The 22398-nt window shown below is 37.6% G+C and overlaps 1 protein-coding gene across 3 annotated transcripts in view; it reads right to left on the bottom strand.

Annotated features, from left to right (window-relative positions):
• RHOT1 (ras homolog family member T1) overlaps positions 1-22398 on the bottom strand; it is a 241997-nt gene that overhangs the window by 195354 nt on the left and 24245 nt on the right. For all 3 annotated transcript variants that reach the window (XM_053707478.1, XM_053707488.1, XM_053707494.1), the window contains exons 6-10: positions 14842-14894; positions 13313-13421; positions 6622-6723; positions 5045-5143; positions 4458-4566 (exon numbers count right to left, since the gene is read on the bottom strand). In XM_053707478.1, coding sequence (XP_053563453.1) covers positions 4458-4566; positions 5045-5143; positions 6622-6723; positions 13313-13421; positions 14842-14894 — 472 coding nt within the window. The remainder of the gene's footprint in view (positions 1-4457; positions 4567-5044; positions 5144-6621; positions 6724-13312; positions 13422-14841; positions 14895-22398) is intronic.

Genomic DNA, 22398 nt, shown 5'->3' with positions numbered 1-22398 from the left:
CCCCAACGTCGAAGTATTTGGGCAAAGACCTCCGGATGAAGTTCCCACTCCCCCGGATGAAGAGTCTGGCGACTCAAGAAATCCGCCTCCCAGTTCTCCACTCCCGGGATGTGGATTGCTGACAGGTGGCAAGAGTGAGACTCTGCCCAGCGAATTATCTTTGATACTTCCATCATTGCTAGGGAGCTTCTTGTCCCTCCCTGATGGTTGATGTAAGCTACAGTCGTGATGTTGTCCGACTGAAACCTGATGAACCCCCGAGTTATTAACTGGGGCCAAGCCAGAAGGGCATTGAGAACTGCTCTCAATTCCAGAATGTTTATTGGAAGGAGACTCTCCTCCTGATTCCATAGTCCCTGAGCCTTCAGAGAATTCCAGACAGCGCCCCAACCTAGTAGGCTGGCGTCTGTTGTTACAATTGTCCAGTCTGGCCTGCTGAATGGCATCCCCCTGGACAGGTGTGGCCGATGAAGCCACCATAGAAGAGAATTTCTGGTCTCTTGATTCAGATTCAGAGTAGGGGACAAATCTGAGTAATCCCCATTCCACTGACTCAGCATGCATAATTGCAGCGGTCTGAGGTGTAGGCGTGCAAAAGGTACTATGTCCATTGCCGCTACCATTAAGCCGATCACCTCCATGCATTGAGCTACTGACGGGTGTTGAATGGAATGAAGGACGCGGCATGCATTTTGAAGTTTTGTTAACCTGTCTTCTGTCAGGTAAATCTTCATTTCTACAGAATCTATAAGAGTCCCCAAGAATGGAACTCTTGTGAGAGGAAAGAGAGAACTCTTCTTTTCGTTCACTTTCCATCCATGCGACCTTAGAAATGCCAGAACTAACTCTGTATGAGACTTGGCAGTTTGAAAGCTTGAAGCTTGTATTAGAATGTCGTCTAGGTACGGAGCTACCGAAATCCCTCGCGGTCTTAGTACCGCTAGAAGGGCACCCAGAACCTTTGTGAAGATTCTTGGAGCCGTAGCCAATCCGAATGGAAGAGCTACAAACTGGTAGTGCCTGTCTAAGAAGGCAAACCTTAGATACCGGTGATGATCTTTGTGGATCGGTATGTGAAGGTAAGCATCCTTTAAATCCACTGTGGTCATGTACTGACCCTCTTGGATCATGGGTAAGATTGTCCGAATAGTTTCCATTTTGAACGATGGAACTCTTAGGAATTTGTTTAGAGTCTTTAAATCTAAGATTGGCCTGAAAGTTCCCTCTTTTTTGGGAACCACAAACAGGTTTGAGTAGAACCCTTGTCCTTGTTCCGACCACGGAACCGGATGGATCACTCCCATTGTTAACAGATCTTGTACGCAGCGTAGAAACGCTTCTTTCTTTATCTGGTTTGTTGACAACCTTGACAGATGAAATCTCCCTCTTGGGGGAGATAATTTGAAGTCTAGAAGGTATCCCTGAGATATGATCTCTAGTGCCCAGGGATCCTGAACATCTCTTGCCCAGGCCTGGGCGAAGAGAGAGAGTCTGCCCCCTACTAGATCCGGTCCCGGATCGGGGGCTCTCGGTTCATGCTGTCTTTGGGGCAGCAGCAGGTTTCCTGGCCTGCTTGCTTTTGTTCCAGGACTGGTTAGGCTTCCAGCCTTGCCTGTAACGAGCAACAGCTCCTTCCTGTTTTGGTGCAGTGGAGGTTGATGCTGCTCCTGTTTTGAAATTCCGAAAGGGACGAAAATTAGACTGTCTAGCCTTAGCTTTGGCCTTGTCTTGAGGTAGGGCGTGGCCCTTACCTCCCGTAATGTCAGCGATAATTTCTTTCAAACCGGGCCCGAATAAGGACTGCCCCTTGAAAGGTATATTAAGTAATTTGGACTTAGAAGTAACATCAGCTGACCAGGATTTTAGCCACAGTGCCCTGCGTGCCTGTATGGCGAATCCTGAGTTCTTAGCCGTAAGTTTGGTTAAATGTACTACGGCCTCCGAAATGAAAGAATTAGCTAGTTTAAGGACTCTAAGCCTGTCCGTAATGTCGTCTAGCGTAGAGGAACTAAGGTTCTCTTCAAGCGACTCAATCCAAAATGCTGCCGCAGCCGTAATCGGCGCGATACAAGCAAGGGGTTGTAATATAAAACCTTGTTGAACAAACATTTTCTTAAGGTAACCCTCTAATTTTTTATCCATTGGATCTGAGAAAGCACAGCTATCCTCCACCGGGATAGTGGTACGCTTAGCTAAAGTAGAAACTGCTCCCTCCACCTTGGGGACCGTTTGCCATAAGTCCCGAGTGGTGGCGTCTATTGGAAACATCTTTCTAAATATTGGAGGGGGTGAGAACGGCACACCGGGTCTATCCCACTCCTTAGTAACAATTTCAGTTAGTCTCTTAGGTATAGGAAAAACGTCAGTACTCGCCGGTACCGCAAAGTATTTATCCAACCTACACAGTTTCTCTGGTATTGCAACAGTGTTACAATCGTTGAGAGCTGTTAAGACCTCCCCTAGTAGTACACGGAGGTTCTCCAATTTAAATTTAAAATTTGAAATATCTGAGTCCAATCTGTTTGGATCAGAACCGTCACCCACAGAATGAAGCTCTCCGTCCTCATGCTCTGCGAGCTGTGACGCAGTATCAGACATGGCCCTAGCATTGTCAGCGCACTCTGTTCTCACCCCAGAGTGATCACGCTTGCCTCTTAGTTCAGGTAATTTAGACAAAACTTCAGTCATAACAGTAGCCATATCTTGTAATGTTATCTGTAATGGCCGCCCAGATGTACTAGGCGCCAAAATATCACGCACCTCCCGGGCGGGAGATGCAGGTACTGTCGCGTGAGGCGAGTTAGTCGGCATAACTCTCCCCTCGCTGTTTGGTGAAATTTGTTCACATTGTACAGATTGACTTTTATTTAAAGTAGCATCAATACAGTTAGTACATAAATTTCTATTGGGCTCCACCTTGGCATTGGAACAAATGACACAGATATCTTCCTCTGAGTCAGACATGTTTAACACACTAGCAAAAAAACTTACAACTTGGTTATAATCTTTTTTAGCAAAAAAAAAAAAAAAAACGCACTGTGCCTCAAAGAGGTACTAACGATTAAATGACAGTTGAAATAATGAACTGAAAAACAGTTATTGCATCAAACTTTAAAACAACACAACTTTTAGCAAAGGTTTGTTCCCATTAGTAAAAAACAACACTAATTAAATTTGTACATAAGAAAACAAAACAACGTTTTTTATACACAGTCACTATAAGAATTCTCACAGCTCTGCTGAGAGAATTTACCTCCCTTCAAAGAAGTTTGAAGACCCCTGAGATCTGTCAGAGATGAACCGGATCATGCAGGAAATATAAAAGTAGCTGACTGGAATTTTTTGATGCGTAGCAAAGAGCGCCAAAAACGGCCCCTCCCTCTCCCACACAGCAGTGAAGAGAAACGAAACTGTCACAATTAAAGCAAAAAACTGCCAAGTGGAAAATAATGCCCAAACATTTATTCACACAGTACCTCAGCAATGTAAACGATTCTACATTCCAGCAAAAACGTTTAACATGAGAATAGTTATTAAAAAGGATTAGTGACCTTTAACACAGTAGTTCCGGTGAAATACCATCCCCAGAATACTGAAGTGTATACATACATGTCATTTTAACGGTATGGCAGGCTTTTCTCATCAATTCCATTCAGAAAATAAAAACTGCCACATACCTCAATGCAGATTCATCTGCCCGCTGTCCCCTGATCTGAAGCCTTTACCTCCCTCAGATGGTCGAGAACAGCAATATGATCTTAACGACTCCGGTTAAAATCATAGTAAAAAAATCTCTGTCAGATTCTTCCTCAAACTCTGCCAGAGAAGTAATAACACGCTCCGGTGCTATTTTAAAATAACAAACTTTTGATTGAAGTCATAAAAACTAAGTATAATCACCATAGTCCTCTCACACATCCTATCTAGTCGTTGGGTGCAAGAGAATGACTGGGACTGACGTAGAGGGGAGGAGCTATATGCAGCTCTGCTGGGTGAATCCTCTTGCATTTCCTGTTGGGGAGGAGTTATATCCCAGAAGTAATGATGACCCGTGGACTGATCACACATAACAGAAGAAATAATGTTATATAATTCTGCACATAGTGCATAATTATATAACATTATATTAGCAGCAGCTTTATAAAACCTAATATTCCCTGTGAATTTTTATAAAAAATGACTGTTTTTCAGACCCGCTCTCTGTGCTCTTCTGAGCGGGTCTGTGACTAGACAGCTGGCCAGATGCGCTCTGTGATAAAAACAGACCCGCTCAGAAGAGCACAGAGAGCGGGTCTGAAAAACAGTCATTTTTTTATAAAAATTCACAGGGAATATTAGGTTTTATAAAGCTGCTATTTTTTTAGGTTTACTGTCCCTTTAACAGAAAGAAGGTCTTCTTCTACACTTTAGAGAAAAACAAACTAACTTGTGAGGACCGCTTTGGCAATACAGATTACCTTTCAGTGTCAATCCATTGCCTGAAACTCCATCATGAACGTTCTTCTTTACAACGTTCTTCACATCCTCAAGAGCTTGGGGCGCTAACGGTATATGAAAACACGTCCTCTATGATACATAAAAAAAAAAATTAAACAAACACTTTTCTCAGAGTAACTAGCACTAAAGGTTAATTGTGAGTTCCACTTAGATTTTTTAAGGCTAAAATATTAAAAAGGGACTAATCTTTCATAGCTCAGAGAACAGATTTTTTTACCATTAGGAAATGTACCTCTTTCTCTTGACATCCACTGATAAAAAGTAGCTCTTTTCCATGAAAAGAACCCAAGAAAGGCTCAGGAGCATGCATGAGTTTTGAGATCTATATGTATAACATTGGTACAAACATTGCTGCAAACACTGCTGCCAGGGAGTACTCAAGACGTGCACCTGAATCATGAAAGTTTAAATTCGACTTGCATTTCCCTTTAACAGAAATTATTGTAACCAAAGTCTTTTGTCCCATAAACTGCCAAATAACAGTTAGGATGTGGATTACTGTAAGGTCAAATTAATTAAATTGTTATACAAATATGAAAACACTTACTTGAAAGAAGTTAAGTTCTGCATCATTTAAGATGCCATCGTTATCCAGGTCTGAAATCTTGAAAATTCGTGTCAGGGATTTGATACAAGCTGGCTTAAGCTGTATAATATAACAGATTGGTACATTTTAGTTATAGATCAGTTATGACAAGATACACTGTGAAAAATATATCTGCAAAGCAAACTACCTAGAACTTAAAATGTATTACAAATGTTGAAGGATAGCCTAAAGGGACCCATTTTTTTCTTTCATGATTCAGAGAGAGAATACAATTTTAAACAAGATTCCAATTTACTTCTATTATCTAATTTGCTTCATTTTTTAGATATCCTTTGTTGAAGACAATGCATCTATGTGCAGCCACCAATCAGCAGCTACTGAGCTAGGTATGCTTTCCAGCAAAGAATATCAAGAGAATAAAGCAAATTAGATAATAGAAGTAACTTAGAAAGTTGTTTTAAATTGCATGTTCTGTCTAAATCATGAAAGAAAAAAGATGTGGGTTTCATGTCCCTTGAAGTCTTCAATTTAATATTTATTAAATGTTAAAGGGACATGAAACCCAAATTTTTTCTTTCATGATTTAGAAAGAGGATGCATATTTTAACCACTTTCAAAGTTACTTCTATTATGTAATTGTCTTCATTCTCTTGATATCCTTAGAAAGAGGATGCATATCTTCATTCTCTTGATATCCTTAGAAAGAGGATGCATATTTTAACCACTTTCAAAGTTACTTCTATTATGTAATTGTCTTCATTCTCTCGATATCCTTTGCTGAAAAGCATATCTAGATAGGCTCAGTGGCTGCTGATTGGTGGCTGCAAATAGATTCCTCATTTGATTGGCTCACCCATGTGCATTGCTATTTCTTTAACATAGGATATCTAAAGAATGAAGCTAATTAGATAATACAAGTAAATTGGAATGTTGTTTAAAATTGTATTCTCTCTTTGAATCATGAAAGAAAATGTTTGGGTTTAATGTCCCTTTAAGTACCTTTCTCAATAAGACGTAAATATTTTCATACAATTTGACAAGTTAAACGGATATGAAACCCAAATTATTTATTTCATGACTCAGATAGAGCAGGCAACTTTCTAGTTTACTCTTATTATCATTTTTTCTTCATTCTCTTGCTATCTTTATTTGAAAAGCAGGAATGTAAGATTAGGAGCCAGCCCATTTTTAGTTCAGAATCTGGATGGCGCTTGCTGGTTGGTGGCTAAATGACGCTAAATGAAGCCACCAATCAGCAAGCACTACCCAGGACTCTGAACCAAAAATGGGCCGGCTCCTAAGCTTACATTCCTGCCTTTTAAAATAAAGATACCAAGAGAACAGGGGGGAAAATGATAGCAGGAGTAAATTAGAATCATGAAAGAAAAATTCTGGGTTTCATAATCTATATTAATTAATTGGAACTTCTGACCAGCAATCTGACTGATTTAACTGTCCTTCAACCTAGACGCAAAGCTACGATCATTTGATAAACTAACCTCTTTAGAAGGAAACTATATGTACTGTAAATTACAGTAAAATAGGCAAATTTAATAAAAAACACTTCTTAAATCTACCTCCTTATCTTCAGGGCAGTAAAGTGGTCCTGTAGGGTGCAGTACAGCTTTCTGAGCGTAGTAAAACAGTTCTGATATGTTCTTCAAATTTTTAGCTGAACACTAAAAATAAATAAATAAAATACATTTACAATATTGTATTAAATCCTAACAAGCTGTATATTTATTTAAAGAAAATGAATTGTTGGATGGACTAGTAGTTTTAGGTTTGAATAATTTTAACACTGAATTTGCAAATGCTTATACCGTTTTAATTCATTTGATAGAAATCTAAATTACTACAAATTTCAGTTATTCATGTGTAAAACAATTTTTTTTAATTAAGTGACATATTTGAATTTTATACACGGTTAAAGCAAATGCAGCAATCTTCACCACATATCACAGAGGGAATTGCCCTTGGTTTCAGTGGATGAAGCACACCGGTTCTTAATACAAACAAATTTAAAGGGACAGTTTGCCCAAAAAATTTCTCCACATTAAATTATTCCTAATGATCCATTTTACCTGCTATAGTATATTAAATTGTTTACAAGTAGCTCCTTTACTCCAATTTCATATATACAGGTGAAACTCGAAAAATTAGAATATCGTGCAAAAGTTCATTTGTTTCACTAATGCAACTTAAAAGGTGAAACTAATATATGAGATAGACTCATTACATGCAAAGCAAGATAGTTCATCTCATATATTAGTTTCACCTTTTAAGTTGCATTAGTGAAATAAATATATATAATATACGAGATAGACTCATTACATGCAAAGCAAGATAGTTCATCTCATATATTAGTTTCACCTTTTAAGTTGCATTAGTGAAATAAATATATTCTAATTTTTAGAGTTTCACCTGTATATTAAAACACTCACCATTATACATATGTGCAAAGAAAACTGCACTTACTTTGTGCGTGCAAAGTATTTTTTTCAATACTGAATAGGCAAAAAATATGTTATACAAAGTTTAGGTTACATCAATAAAAACTATCCCAGAACAACGTTTAGATTGGATTAAAATTATATATATATATATATATATATATATATATATATATATATATATATATATATATATATATATATATACACACACACACACACACATACATACATATATACACACACATACATATATACACACAGTATCCCACAAAAGTGAGTACACTTCTCACATTTTTGTAAATATTTTATTATATCCTTTCATGTGACAACACCTATGTGTGAGAGCGATAACACCAAATTTAACACACCTGCTCCCCATTCACACCCGAGACCATGTAACACTAACGAGTCATATGACACTGGGAAGGGAAAATGGCTAATTGGGCCCAATTTGGACATTTCCACATAGGGGTGTACTCACTTTTGTTGCCAACGGTTTAGACATTAATGGTCGTGTGTCAAGTTATTTTGAGGGGACAGCAAATTTACACGGTTATACAGGCTGTACACTCACTACTTTACATTGTAGCAAAGTGTAATTTCTTCAGTGTTGTCACATGAAAAGATAATAAAATATTTACAAAAATGTGACGGGTGTACTCACTTTTGTGGGATACTGTATATACTGATATATATATATATATATATATATATATATATATATATATATATATATATATATATATACATATATATCAACTGGAGTTTTATCAAACTTGGCAGCTTTTCTAATCTTTCTCAACTAATTTCATAGCATTACATACGCTTCTCATATGATATTATGAACTAACTGATGTGTAGCTGTAGGTACTGGTCTGTCTAGACCAGTGTTTGATTATCCCATACACCAGGGTGCCCATGGCACCTTGGAAATGAGCTATGCTGCCCCTAGTCTGCACATTTAAAAACACTAAACGACCCGACACACACATAACCACTGGCATTCACCTTAATCACAGCAGCATGTTGTGCATCCCTGGTCATCTGTCTTTTATGTTTTGTGGATCACTGCATCGCTTCATATCCTTCTAGGGTCTCTGCAAACTCAGCCAGCCTGGGGACTTTGTTTTGTGCAGCATTGCTGCACCATTTATCCATCATGTGTTACCGCAGTATCAGCCTTTCTGGGGACCCGGTCTTGTGGAGCATTGCAGCACTTCTAATCCTTACACACATATACATACATACACTCATTCCTAGTTTTTGGACAAATATGTCTAGCTTTGTTCCAGAACAATGAGTCAGACAGACTGACCAACCAACCATGAGTAAAAATCAGCCTAGCTGGCTATCTTGGTCCGAGTCTGCAGATTGGTGTAAAAAAAATAGAAACACCTGCACTCTGGACATGCAATTCTGACCCGTGTGATTGCCATGCTTCTGAACTAGAAATAAACTTCTTAAAGGGGCATGGAAGAGACAAACATTTTAAAGTCAAATTCAACAGTAATTTATGTTCAGACTCTATAGCCAGGCATATATCTATTTTGAGAAAGACTAAAAAAATAAGAATAAGAATTCTAAAAGCCACCCATTCAAAAAACGGACTACTCAGTAGTCTACTGCATTGTTTAAATGATCTGCTTTTAGGAACAGTGTGAGTGTTGGACAATAATATGTATTTTCTAAAACTATAAAATGTGACTATTACACTGCTATATTTGGTATTAATCATTTGGCTTCCAAAGAAAGCTTCAACATTTTTTTTCTTTAAGTCAAGGGGCTATTACTATTTAAATCAGTTAATATTTCATACTCCAACCCCATAAAAAGAGCCTGTGTGTCATGTTTAGTGTATAAGAAAGTAATAGTTTTTATCTCTGGGGGGGGGGGGGGACCCAATCAGGTGCATCAACTAAAACTAAAGCTTAGCTCATCTCTCCATAGGTGACCATATTTTCTAGGCAACAGAAATTTATCAAAAGTCTCCAGCATTAATGCATTGAGTTTGGTGGCCTTTAGACTTTCATTTACGTAAAAAGTTGAAGATTTTATTGCTAAATTATATATGTTTTCCCCTCACTACTGCCTACCACATCTGTACGGTATATACTGCATTTGTCCTTTCACATGAGTTAAAGACTCTACCAATTAACATAGCTACATTCCTGGCAACAAGAAAATGTTTGTTATCAGCTGCGTACAACTACTGAAGTTCCAAGAGATTAGAGGAACTATTTAAAAGATACAAAATGGAATCCAACATGAAATGTTTAATTAATGAAAATAGAATAAAACAACTAAGCCAGGAGTCGACAAATCAGTTTAAAATGTATGAGCCAGGCACACTTTTATGCGCCAGACAGTAGTATTTGTAATAAACAGATATATGGAGAATAACCCAAAAAGTTAGGAGCCTGGGGAAAAAATTTAGGAGCCAGTTACTACCAGGCTCCTGGGTTTGTTGAGCCCTGAACTAAGCAATACACATTTATTACTTTGTTTTTCTTGCATCTTCGGCAAAACATTTCTGAAAAGGTTTTAGCTCTTCGTATAAAGCCAGGATCTCAGACTTTGTGCTTAAAAGGATAGTGAACAACTTTTTTATATGATAAGTTTAGTTATGCCTAATGAAACAACTTTACAATATATTTTCATTATTTATTTAGCCCATTCTCATGTAATTTAGCTCTGAAAATAGAGCAATTTCTAACCATCAGACCTTGAAATGCCCACTTCTGACTCCTCAAGGCTATAACCCTGCTACATATCTGTCACTAATTGGTTTTAACTAATAGCAAATGGTGGTTGGAGTTTGGCAACACAACATAAATGTATTCTAATTACATAAGGTGTTTACTGTCCCTTTAACTATAATGCAGTTTGGCTCCATACTACATAGGAATTACTTAGTGCAGATAAAATTATTTACATCTATCCCTAAGTCACCACAAATAATGGAGAGGAGATAAACATGCTCATACTAAAAGGGCAAGAAGATAAACATACTCATACTTTGCTAAACAAATGCTGAATATGACTCTTTTCAGCACTGGATTTATTAGTGTGAAAGTGCTACACATAACGATGGATTTGAACAGATGTGTTGCATTTTCACACAAAAAAATAAATAAAATCAGGCTTGAAAAGAGCTGAATGCCGCTTCCCACGACCATATTTGTCATTCATTAAGCAAACAATTCAATGAACGTGCATGTCTAATCTCACCAGGGTTTTGAAGTGGTTAAAGGTACAGTCTAATAATTATAAAAAGCTTTACTTATCATAAAAGCACTGTCAGACTCATAAACCAGAATCAGGGCATTTTTGACATGTGCCCCTTTTCTCACATGACCGATTTACCTTACATACGGACGCCTAAGCACAGATGGTCTTTTAAACACTGATTGGTTGAGAGCATGAGTGGCATGGGGCTTCTATTCTCTGATTGGATTTCCACTCGTTCACTCTCATGAGCCTGCACTCAGCGCACCTATATGCATCTGCTCAAAAATACACACACTTTAAATGTAACTGTGGGACAATAAGTAAAATAGCCTTATGTTTATTATTTACACGTTTCAAAGCATCGCTAAATTCTGTCTCCTATCTGTCCCCAAGCTTATTCTGTGTGTGTGTATGTGTGTGTGTGTGTGTGTGTGTGTGTGTGTGTGTGTGTATGTGTGTATATATATATATATATATATATATATATATATATATATATATATATATATATAAATATTAGTAGTGATGTGAGAGGAGCCATCTGGGGACGGGTCTTTATTTCAAGGGGTGGGGTCTAGTGCCCCACCATCTTTAAAATTCACCAGCTGCCACTGGTTTGCATATGCGAATAACAAAGAATACCAAGAGAACAAAGCAAATTTGATGATAAAAGTAAATTGGAAAGTTGTTTAAAATTACATGCCCTATCTAAATCATGAAAGTTTAAAGGGACACTCAATCAAAATTAAACTTTCATTATTCAGATAGAGCATGCAATTTTAAACAACTTTCCAATTTACTTCCATTAACAAAATGTGCACAGTCTTTTTATATTTAAACTTTTTGAGTCACCAGCTCCTACTGAGCATGTGCAAGAATAAGTGTGTATGCATTTGTGAATGGCTGATGGCTGTCACATGGTACGTATATGCATTTGTGATTGGCTGATAGCTGTCACATGGTACAGGGGGAGTGGAAAAAGACAACTTTTAAAATTGTCATAAAAAAAATCTACTACTCATTTGAAGTTCAGACTAAGTGCTATTGCATTGTCTTGTTATCTTGCATTTGTTGATTATGCAAATCTACTGTGTTGACTGGACCTTTCATTTTGACTAGACTGTCCCTTTAAAGGGACACTGAACCCACAATTTTTTAATAATTCAGATAGAACATGTAATTTTAAGCAACTTTCTAATTTACTCTTTTTATCAAATTTTCTTCATTCTCTTGCTATCTTTATTTGAAAAGCAAGAATGTAAGTTTAGAAGCCGGCCCATTTTTGGTTCACAACATGGGTTGTGCTTGCTGATTGGTGGCTAAATGCACCCATCATTAAACAAGTGCTGTCCAGCGTGCTGAACAAAAAATTGGCTGGTTACTTAGCTTAGATGCCTTCTATTTCAAATAAAGATAGCAAGAGAAAGAAGAAAATTGATAATAGGAGTAAATTAGAAAGTTGCTTAAAATTGCATGCTCTATCTGAATCATGAAAGAAAAAAATTGGGTTTAGTATCCTTTTTAACTCTTGATTTCCCAAATCCTGCTGATAAAGTGCCAATTTTAAAACATGTATTTTGTATAAAGCTGACCGTCGCTAGCGCAATTAAATATATTTAAAAAAGTCAGGGAAGAAACCTATTTTCTTAGTTTCCTGGTGAGTATTAATAAAGTTTTGCTCAGCATGTCACAAAAAATGTGCATAGGATTTGCAGGGACTGAAAATTTTACTTGAAATTCAAGCCAAGCAGATTTTTTTCTGTATTCCCAAATTATAAAACATCTGGAAAAATATGCATTTGAAGGAGCATTAAACCCTATGAGTTTGTTATTCTAACAGCACATTCATAACTTTCTGTAACTGACATCAAGATAGGAAATAGATACGGTAACATGCTAGGAAACCTAGATGATAATGTGAAAACTAAAAGCTTTACATTTATTATTTTAATATTTGTAACAACTAATATAATTTAAAAACATTTTTCAAAATCTGCATATAATTGGCAGGCTTTTTTTTTTATATTTATGTCCCAGGTTTGCAACACCTTCACTTTACATAGATCAACACTATGGTCTTGTTCCAAGGCCGAAGGAGCTTGTAAAACTTGAGTAATGTCAACCTTAAAGGACCACTCAATGCAGTAGAATTAGATAACAAGTACATACTAAAAATAAAATGCTATAGAACTTATTCTGAATTTTAATTGAGCAGCAGATTTATTTTTTCTCACATTTTCCGTCCCCCAGTATCATGTGACATCAGCCAATCACAGACTAGTATACGTATACCCTGTGAGCTTGTGCACATGCTCAGTAGTATCTTGTTCCCCAGAAAGTGTGCATATAAAAAATTTGAGAATGGAAGTAAATTGGAAAGTGTCTTAAAACTGCATGCTTTTTCTGAATCATAAAAGTTTATTTTGACTTGAGTGTTCTTTTAATTTAATATTTGTATTAAAAGTGGATAAAGAAAGTTGTCACAAAATGGTACCAATATGTTAATTTGACAAAATTAACATTAAAATCACTGCAGATATCCCATGCAAGTCCTAGAAAACACAGGGACTTTCCTGGAACATACCTCTACACATGTTTCAATCTCAGAGTACTGGTTCATTATTGGAAGGATAGTTTCCATGCTACTGTACTCCAAGAGATCAGATTTGTTCCCCACCAATATCAGCGGTACCCTAAAAAAATAAAAATGCAACTTTTATTTATAGTCGGGGGCTTGTAAAGAAAATCAAACAATCAAGGGTGCAATTTTTACACTATCTACTAAAGTGCCCATATTAGTTGAAAACAACTGGCCAGGAAGTGATCCTGGTCAAACAGTTTGATACGTCTGCAAATTCACATCATGTATAAAACAGAATTCTTGAGCTACAAGAATATCCTGTTCTAAAAAAAAATGGACATTGTAGGAAAACAATTTGAAACTGCTGGTTAAATCCAGAAGGTGTTTGTGACATAAACTAACTACTTATAGGACAGCAAATTCTTTTTTTGTATTGTTCAGGTATAAAGATTTCAGTCACAATACTCCTCTCTAAAAAACTGCTAGATGGCACTTAGGAAAAAACATCACTGTTCTTCTAAGTAGGTAGAATATTATTTCAATAAAATATTCTATCTAATACAACAAAAAAATATTTTAATATTTAAATGCTCTGCAATTTACAGTTCATGATATTTTGTTTAAGGGACAGTGAAGTCAAAATTAAACTTAAATGGATTGGATAGAGCATACAATTCTAAACAACTTTCCAATTTGCCTCTATCATCAATTTTTCTTAGTTTTCTTCATAGCCTTTGTTAAACAGTAACCCTAGGTGAGGTCAGGAGCGTGCACGTGTCAGTCATCTGGCAGCAGTGTTTGCAACAATATTAATAGCAATGTTATACATAGCTATAAATAATGCTGACAAATAATGCTACATACACTCTGCAGCAGCAGAGTTTGCAACTATGCATAAGATTGCTATAAATATTGTGGCAAACACTGCTGCAAGATGGCTAAAGATATATGCACGCTCCTGAGCTCACCTAGGGTTACTGTTTAACAAGGGATACCAAACGGAACTATGCAAAATTGGAAAGTTGCTTAAAATTGCAATTGTTTGGGGCCATGAAAATACAAATTGTATTTCATATTTTTCAGGTAATTAAATGAAAATAACAAAATAAGATCTGCGTTATTAGGTAGTGATGTTGCCAGCTTTTTGATAACTGTACTGTGTAATTCGGGTGTAAGCTTCTTATTTTTTAATGGCTGCATTACTCTAGATTATTTATGTGGCATTCTTTGTATATGTTTTGTAAATTTAAAACGGTCTATGAAAAGCTAACCCAATGTGCACAATACATGGGTGAAAAAGTTGGCGACATCACTGATGTATGAATGTTCCCCACTCCTGTTTCAGCGTGCAAGAATATGTGAGCTACAAGATGGGGGTGCCGAGTATAAAACTGTGGAACCTGAATCTGAAAAGAGCTGCAGGCACAGGCAGCAAAATAATAGCATTGTGAGTAGTAACTATTCTGTTTAGGTTGTGTCCAGCAGTTTAATGTCCCTTTAAACAGGCAAGAAAATGTCAGTAGTCACATTACCTGCTGTCTTTGTCTGTTCGTTCATTAATTAAAGGGATCCAATGGTTGGTGACCTGAGGTTAAAAACAAATGAAAAGTTTAGCTTTAGAGAACATAACTGATATGGTACAAGAATATCTTATAGTAGGTATGCTTATTAGATCAACTATATGGGAAGTAATTATGGCTGCTTTGTCTGCAACAAAAAAGGGAAACATTTCAAATCTAAATTGATATTAGTAGATAATACATCTAGAAACAAACTTCTATTTAGGGCTAAATTTAGCGCTAAATTATCGTAATTACCAGCCATTACAAGTGGCTGGTTATTGCTACCGCAAGCGCGCTGTAGCAAATAGCACTCAGAAAATTAGCCAGAGATCCAATCTCTGGTTAATTTTCTGAAAGTGCTCCAAATGCCCTCAAAATAGAGGGCATTTTAGTTTTTTATTAAAAAAAATTAAGCATTTTTATTAATAAAAAACAACTGCACTAGGCAGTTTTGGGGTCTAAAGTTGGTGGGAGTGGGGTGATAGAAAAAAAAAACGGCACTGGAAAGTGCCTTTACATTGAGGTCTATGGGAACTGTGTGTTCCCAGTAAATATATATCTATATGCTTATATACATATTTATTTATGTGTATATATATATATATATATATATATATATATATATATATATATATATATATATATATACACACACACACACAGCTGTATATCAGCATACACATATATATTTACAAATGCTGCAATCGCTGCGCTACTTACCCCCTTCGCTGCGCTTAGGTTCTGGAATCGGGTCTTGTGTTAACTTGTAATACCACCACACATTTTTAGCGTGCGCTGGTATTACACAGTGGAGCGCAAATATCGTTTGTTTGTTTTTTAAATCAATATTTAGCGCTCCACTTGTAATCTGTCCCTTAGGGCGCTATCTGGGTAAGATCTCTAAAAAAAGCATATCCCCCCTGAAAATATTGAAAACATGACAATGCTAACAACAAACAGATGTAGAGAGCGCTTGTCTGGCTTAAACCCAAATAAAATACATAATATGCAAAGTGTATGAGCTTAAATAAACATCCAGTGATAATGTGGATATAATATCAATCTTCAAACATATATTTATTAAGAAGAAAAAAGATCATATGTAAGATTAAAAATGCAAAAATTGTAAATAATAATACGCAAACCATATGCATACATTAAAAAAAAAAAACTAAAGTTTTTAACTTAGTTAAAACAAATCAAACGAATGGATCCATAAATACAGCAAATGTCCAATGTGCGAATGTGTCCAAAAGTGAATAATGACATTAAACTAGATACCAAACTCAGTGTCTGTAATGAATCCGTGTGTGTGAACCAGTCAATGGTCACTAAGGCCTAGATTTAGAGTTCGGCGGTAGCCGTCAAAACCAGCGTTAGAGGCTCCTAACGCTGGTTTTGGGCGCCCGCTGGTATTTGGAGTCAGTGATTAAAGGGTCTAACGCTCACTTTTCAGCCGCGACTTTTCCATACCGCAGATCCCCCTACGCCATTTGCGTAGCCTATCTTTTCAATGGGATCTTTCTAACGCTGGTATTTAGAGTCGTTTCTGCAGTGAGCGTTAGAGCTCTAACGACAAGATTCCAGCCGCCTGAAAATAGCAGGAGTTAAGAGCTTTCTGGCTAACGCCGGTTTATAAAGCTCTTAACTACTGTACCCTAAAGTACACTAACACCCATAAACTACCTATGTACCCCTAAACCGAGGTCCCCCCACATCGCCGCCACTCGATTAAAATTTTTAACCCCTAATCTGCCGACCGCCACCTACGTTATACTTATGTACCCCTAATCTGCTGCCCCTAACACCGCCGACCCCTGTATTATATCTATTAACCCCTAACTTGCCCCCCACAACGTCGCCGCAAGCTACTTAAAATAATTAACCCCTAATCTTCCGACCGCAAATCGCCGCCACCTACGTTATCCCTATGTACCCCTAATCTGCTACCCCTAACATCGCCGACCCCTATGTTATATTTATTAACCCCTAATCTGCCCCCCACAACGTCGCCGACACCTACCTACACTTATTAACCCCTAATCTGCCGAGCGGACCTGAGCGCTACTATAATAAAGTTATTAACCCCTAATCCGCCTCACTAACCCTATCATAAATAGTATTAACCCCTAATCTGCCCTCCCTAACATCGCCGACACCTACCTTCAATTATTAACCCCTAATCTGCCGACCGGAGCTCACCGCTATTCTAATAAATGTATTAACCCCTAAAGCTAAGTCTAACCCTAACACTAACACCCCCCTAAGTTAAATATAATTTTTATCTAACGAAATAAATTAACTCTTATTAAATAAATAATTCCTATTTAAAGCTAAATACTTACCTGTAAAATACATCCTAATATAGCTACAATATAAATTATAATTATATTATAGCTATTTTAGGATTAATATTTATTTTACAGGCAACTTTGTAATTATTTTAACCAGGTACAATAGCTATTAAATAGTTAAGAACTATTTAATAGTTACCTAGTTAAAATAATTACAAATTTACCTGTAAAATAAATCCTAACCTAAGATATAATTAAACCTAACACTACCCTATCAATAAAATAATTAAATAAACTACCTACAATTACCTACAATTAACCTAACACTACACTATCAATAAATTAATTAAACACAATTGCTACAAATAAATAAAATTAAATAAACTATCTAAAGTACAAAAAATAAAAAAGAACTAAGTTACAGAAAATAATAAAATATTTACAAACATAAGAAAAATATTACAACAATTTTAAACTAATTACACCTACTCTAAGCCCCCTAATAAAATAACAAAGCCCCCCAAAATAAAAAATTCCCTACCCTATTCTAAAATACAAATATTACAAGCTCTTTTACCTTACCAGCCCTGAACAGGGCCCTTTGCGGGGCATGCCCCAAGAATTTCAGCTCTTTTGCCTGTAAAAAAAAACATACTATACCCCCCCCCCAACATTACAACCCACCACCCACATACCCCTAATCTAACCCAAACCCCCCTTAAATAAACCTAACACTACCCCCCTGATGATCTTCCTACCTTGTCTTCACCATGCCAGGTTCACCGATCCGTCCTGGCTCCAAGATCTTCATCCAACCCAAGCGGGGGCTAGACATCCACTGAAGAAGTCCAGAAGAGGGTCCAAAGTCTTCCTCCTATCCGGCAAGAAGAGGACATCCGGACCGGCAAACATCTTCTCCAAGCGGCATCTTCTATCTTCTTCCATCCGATGACGACCGGCTCCATCTTGAAGACCTCCAGCGCGGATCCATCCTCTTCTTCCGACGACTAGACGACGAATGACGGTTCCTTTAAGGGACGTCATCCAAGATGGCGTCCCTCGAATTCCGATTGGCTGATAGGATTCTATCAGCCAATCGGAATTAAGGTAGGAATTTTCTGATTGGCTGATGGAATCAGCCAATCAGAATATAGTTCAATCCGATTGGCTGATCCAATCAGCCAATCAGATTGAGCTCGCATTCTATTGGCTGATCGGAACAGCCAATAGAATGCGAGCTCAATCTGATTGGCTGATTGGATCAGCCAATCGGATTGAACTATATTCTGATTGGCTGATTCCATCAGCCAATCAGAAAATTCCTACCTTAATTCCGATTGGCTGATAGAATCCTATCAGCCAATCGGAATTCGAGGGACGCCATCTTGGATGACGTCCCTTAAAGGAACCGTCATTCGTCGTCTAGTCGTCGGAAGAAGAGGATGGATCCGCGCTGGAGGTCTTCAAGATGGAGCCGGTCGTCATCGGATGGAAGAAGATAGAAGATGCCGCTTGGAGAAGATGTTTGCCGGTCCGGATGTCCTCTTCTTGCCGGATAGGAGGAAGACTTTGGACCCTCTTCTGGACTTCTTCAGTGGATGTCTAGCCCCCGCTTGGGTTGGATGAAGATCTTGGAGCCAGGACGGATCGGTGAACCTGGCATGGTGAAGACAAGGTAGGAAGATCATCAGGGGGGTAGTGTTAGGTTTATTTAAGGGGGGTTTGGGTTAGATTAGGGGTATGTGGGTGGTGGGTTGTAATGTTGGGGGGGGGGTATAGTATGTTTTTTTTTACAGGCAAAAGAGCTGAAATTCTTGGGGCATGCCCCGCAAAGGGCCCTGTTCAGGGCTGGTAAGGTAAAAGAGCTTGTAATATTTGTATTTTAGAATAGGGTAGGGAATTTTTTATTTTGGGGGGCTTTGTTATTTTATTAGGGGGCTTAGAGTAGGTGTAATTAGTTTAAAATTGTTGTAATATTTTTCTTATGTTTGTAAATATTTTATTATTTTCTGTAACTTAGTTCTTTTTTATTTTTTGTACTTTAGATAGTTTATTTAATTTTATTTATTTGTAGCAATTGTGTTTAATTAATTTATTGATAGTGTAGTGTTAGGTTAATTGTAGGTAATTGTAGGTAGTTTATTTAATTATTTTATTGATAGGGTAGTGTTAGGTTTAATTATATCTTAGGTTAGGATTTATTTTACAGGTAAATTTGTAATTATTTTAACTAGGTAACTATTAAATAGTTCTTAACTATTTAATAGCTATTGTACCTGGTTAAAATAATTACAAAGTTGCCTGTAAAATAAATATTAATTCTAAAATAGGTATAATATAATTATAATTTATATTGTAGCTATATTAGGATTTATTTTACAGGTAAGTATTTAGCTTTAAATAGGAATTATTTATTTAATAAGAGTTAATTTATTTCGTTAGATAAAAATTATATTTAACTTAGGGGGGTGTTAGTGTTAGGGTTAGACTTAGCTTTAGGGGTTAATACATTTATTAGAATAGCGGTGAGCTCCGGTCGGCAGATTAGGGGTTAATAATTGAAGGTAGGTGTCGGCGATGTTAGGGAGGGCAGATTAGGGGTTAATACTATTTATGATAGGGTTAGTGAGGCGGATTAGGGGTTAATAACTTTATTATAGTAGCGCTCAGGTCCGCTCGGCAGATTAGGGGTTAATAAGTGTAGGTAGGTGTCGGCGACGTTGTGGGGGGCAGATTAGGGGTTAATAAATATAACATAGGGGTCGGCGATGTTAGGGCAGCAGATTAGGGGTACATAGGGATAACGTAGGTGGCGGCGGTTTACGGAGCGGCAGATTAGGGGTTAAAAGTGTAATGCAGGGGTCAGCGATAGCGGGGGCGGCAGATTAGGGGTTAATAAGTGTAAGGTTAGGGGTGTTTAGACTCGGGGTACATGTTAGGGTGTTAGGTGCAGACTTAGGAGGTGTTTCCCCATAGGAAACAATGGGGCTGCGTTAGGAGCTGAACGCTGCTTTTTTGCAGGTGTTAGGTTTTTTTTCAGCTCAAACAGCCCCATTGTTTCCTATGGGAGAATCGTGCACGAGCACGTTTTTGATGCCGGCCGCGTCCGTAAGCAACTCTGGTATCGAGAGTTGCATTTGCGGTAAAAATGCTCTACGCTCCTTTTTTGGAGCCTAACGCAGCATTTGTTTGAACTCTCGATACCAGAGTTAAATTTATGGTGCGGCCAGAAAAAAACCCGCGGAGCGTTAACAGCCCTTTTACCGCCGAACTCTAAATCTAGGCCTAAGAGATTGCGGTATAGTAATAAGATGTGTACTTTGAACACTGCTCTTATTTCTCCGGTTTTTCATTAAAAAGATGAGAATGATGTAACTACAAATCTTTTAACATGTTAGGACAAATGTTCTCGAAACTGTAAAAAAATTTGATATTACTCAGTTTGTTTTATAACAGTAAAAATATACTGCTCAAGCAAATCAGTTTAAAGGGCAAATATATTTTAAAAAAAATTAAACCTTTAGAGTATGTAATTTTAAGACTTGAGGCCCTACAACCTCTATGTTTAACCTCCACAAAGGGGTTAAACACATAGGTAAAGTACCTTTTCAAATAAGAGCATGTCATTTTCAACTACAAAAACCCTTTAAAGAAATAGGTCAAAATGAAAGTGTCAAGGCTCAAAGTGTACATTTTTTTTCACATTTCTAAAAAAAATTACATTATCAAATTTACATATTGTCCTTGTTATCTTGGCATCGTTGTTGAAACTTAGCTCCTTTCCATGACAGCATCTTAATAAACACACATGCATGCTCCTGAATCTATTTCTATCATAACAGTTTAATTTGGATTTTAATGTCCCTGTAACAAATTGGAAATTTAAAGAAAATATTTACTTAATTAGATGAATAACTTTCCAGGGTTTATTACAATAGAGAAAAACATAACTAAATATGTCAATAATAAAAAGTTAATGCACAGATCACAGTATTGAGGGGGCTAGAGATATAACAGATTATAACGGGAGATAATAATATTAACACTTTGAGCCTCATGCAATCTCCTCACTTTTATTTCTACAGTGCTTTTAAAGGTATCCTCTGGGACTGTGTGTGTTAGGTGATTAACAGAGACGCTCCGCAGCTTAACTGGCAGCATTAATTTTACATAGCTGCAGCTTCAACGTCAACAATTTTGCTCCCTGATTAATGTCTACAGTTCCAACCTGCCTACACTATATACCCAAATTCTGTCTTTTAACCACAGCTCCCTCACCGGTCTCTCCCCTCCCTTTCCCGCCGGCCCTGATTGCCTGCGGGTCATACCCCTATACCTTACCCCACATCGTCCTAAGGGGACAACCCCCCAGGGGAGAGACTAGACTATACACCTCAGTGAAAACTATTTCTGCTCTCAGATCTTAAGGCACAGTTCTTAGCTAGCTCAGTCACAATTCACAGGAGATGCCAGAAACCGTGAAGACAATGTAATAGCTCTACGCAATGATTCCATAGCCCCAGTCGGTCCTATAACGGATTTCTTTATAGTGCAAAACAGTCTTTACTCTTTCCCACTATTTGTCCTCTATATCTCATGCCACTACAATTGCAAAAGCACAAGATGCCGCAAGCCTTTAAAAGAAAACAAAATTCCCACAAACCTCCGAAGAGAACAGTTGCCGACCACTTTAACCAACATACACCTAGACAGCAATCTGGCTCGGAGGAGGATGCCTCGGACACAAGCAGCCTTAACGATGTTCGCATCAGAACAACACTAACCCAGGCCACAGGCCGTCTTCAACACCAAGATGCTGACACCGATAACAACATTATGGACTCTATCAGGTCGCTTTTGGCCTCGCATCACGACTCCCTCTCTAAGAAGTTTGATAAGGGCCATGCTGATCTGAAAAGAGACATAGCCCTAATAGGGGAAAGAACTGATGCGCTGGAGCGCAAGCAGGAAGACCTCAGAGTAGATCATGGCAACCTCTTAGATTACTCACAGAGTCTTGCAGAACAGATTACTGACCTGGAGCTCAAACTTGCAGACCTCGAAGACAGGACTCGTCGCAACAATATTAGGGTGAAGGGTATCCCTGAATCTGTGCCCCCACAGGAGCTTGAAAAATTCCTGCAAGATTTTTTTGTCGCAGTCCTTGGTCCGGAGATTGAGAAAGAGATGCTCCTTGACAGAGCCCATAGAGCCCTGAGGCCGAGGACGGCCG

The sequence above is a fragment of the Bombina bombina genome, chromosome 1 (genome assembly GCF_027579735.1).
Source record: "Bombina bombina isolate aBomBom1 chromosome 1, aBomBom1.pri, whole genome shotgun sequence".
In the NCBI taxonomy this organism is placed as follows: domain Eukaryota; kingdom Metazoa; phylum Chordata; class Amphibia; order Anura; family Bombinatoridae; genus Bombina; species Bombina bombina.
This window is presented reverse-complemented; position numbering and strand designations above follow the sequence as displayed.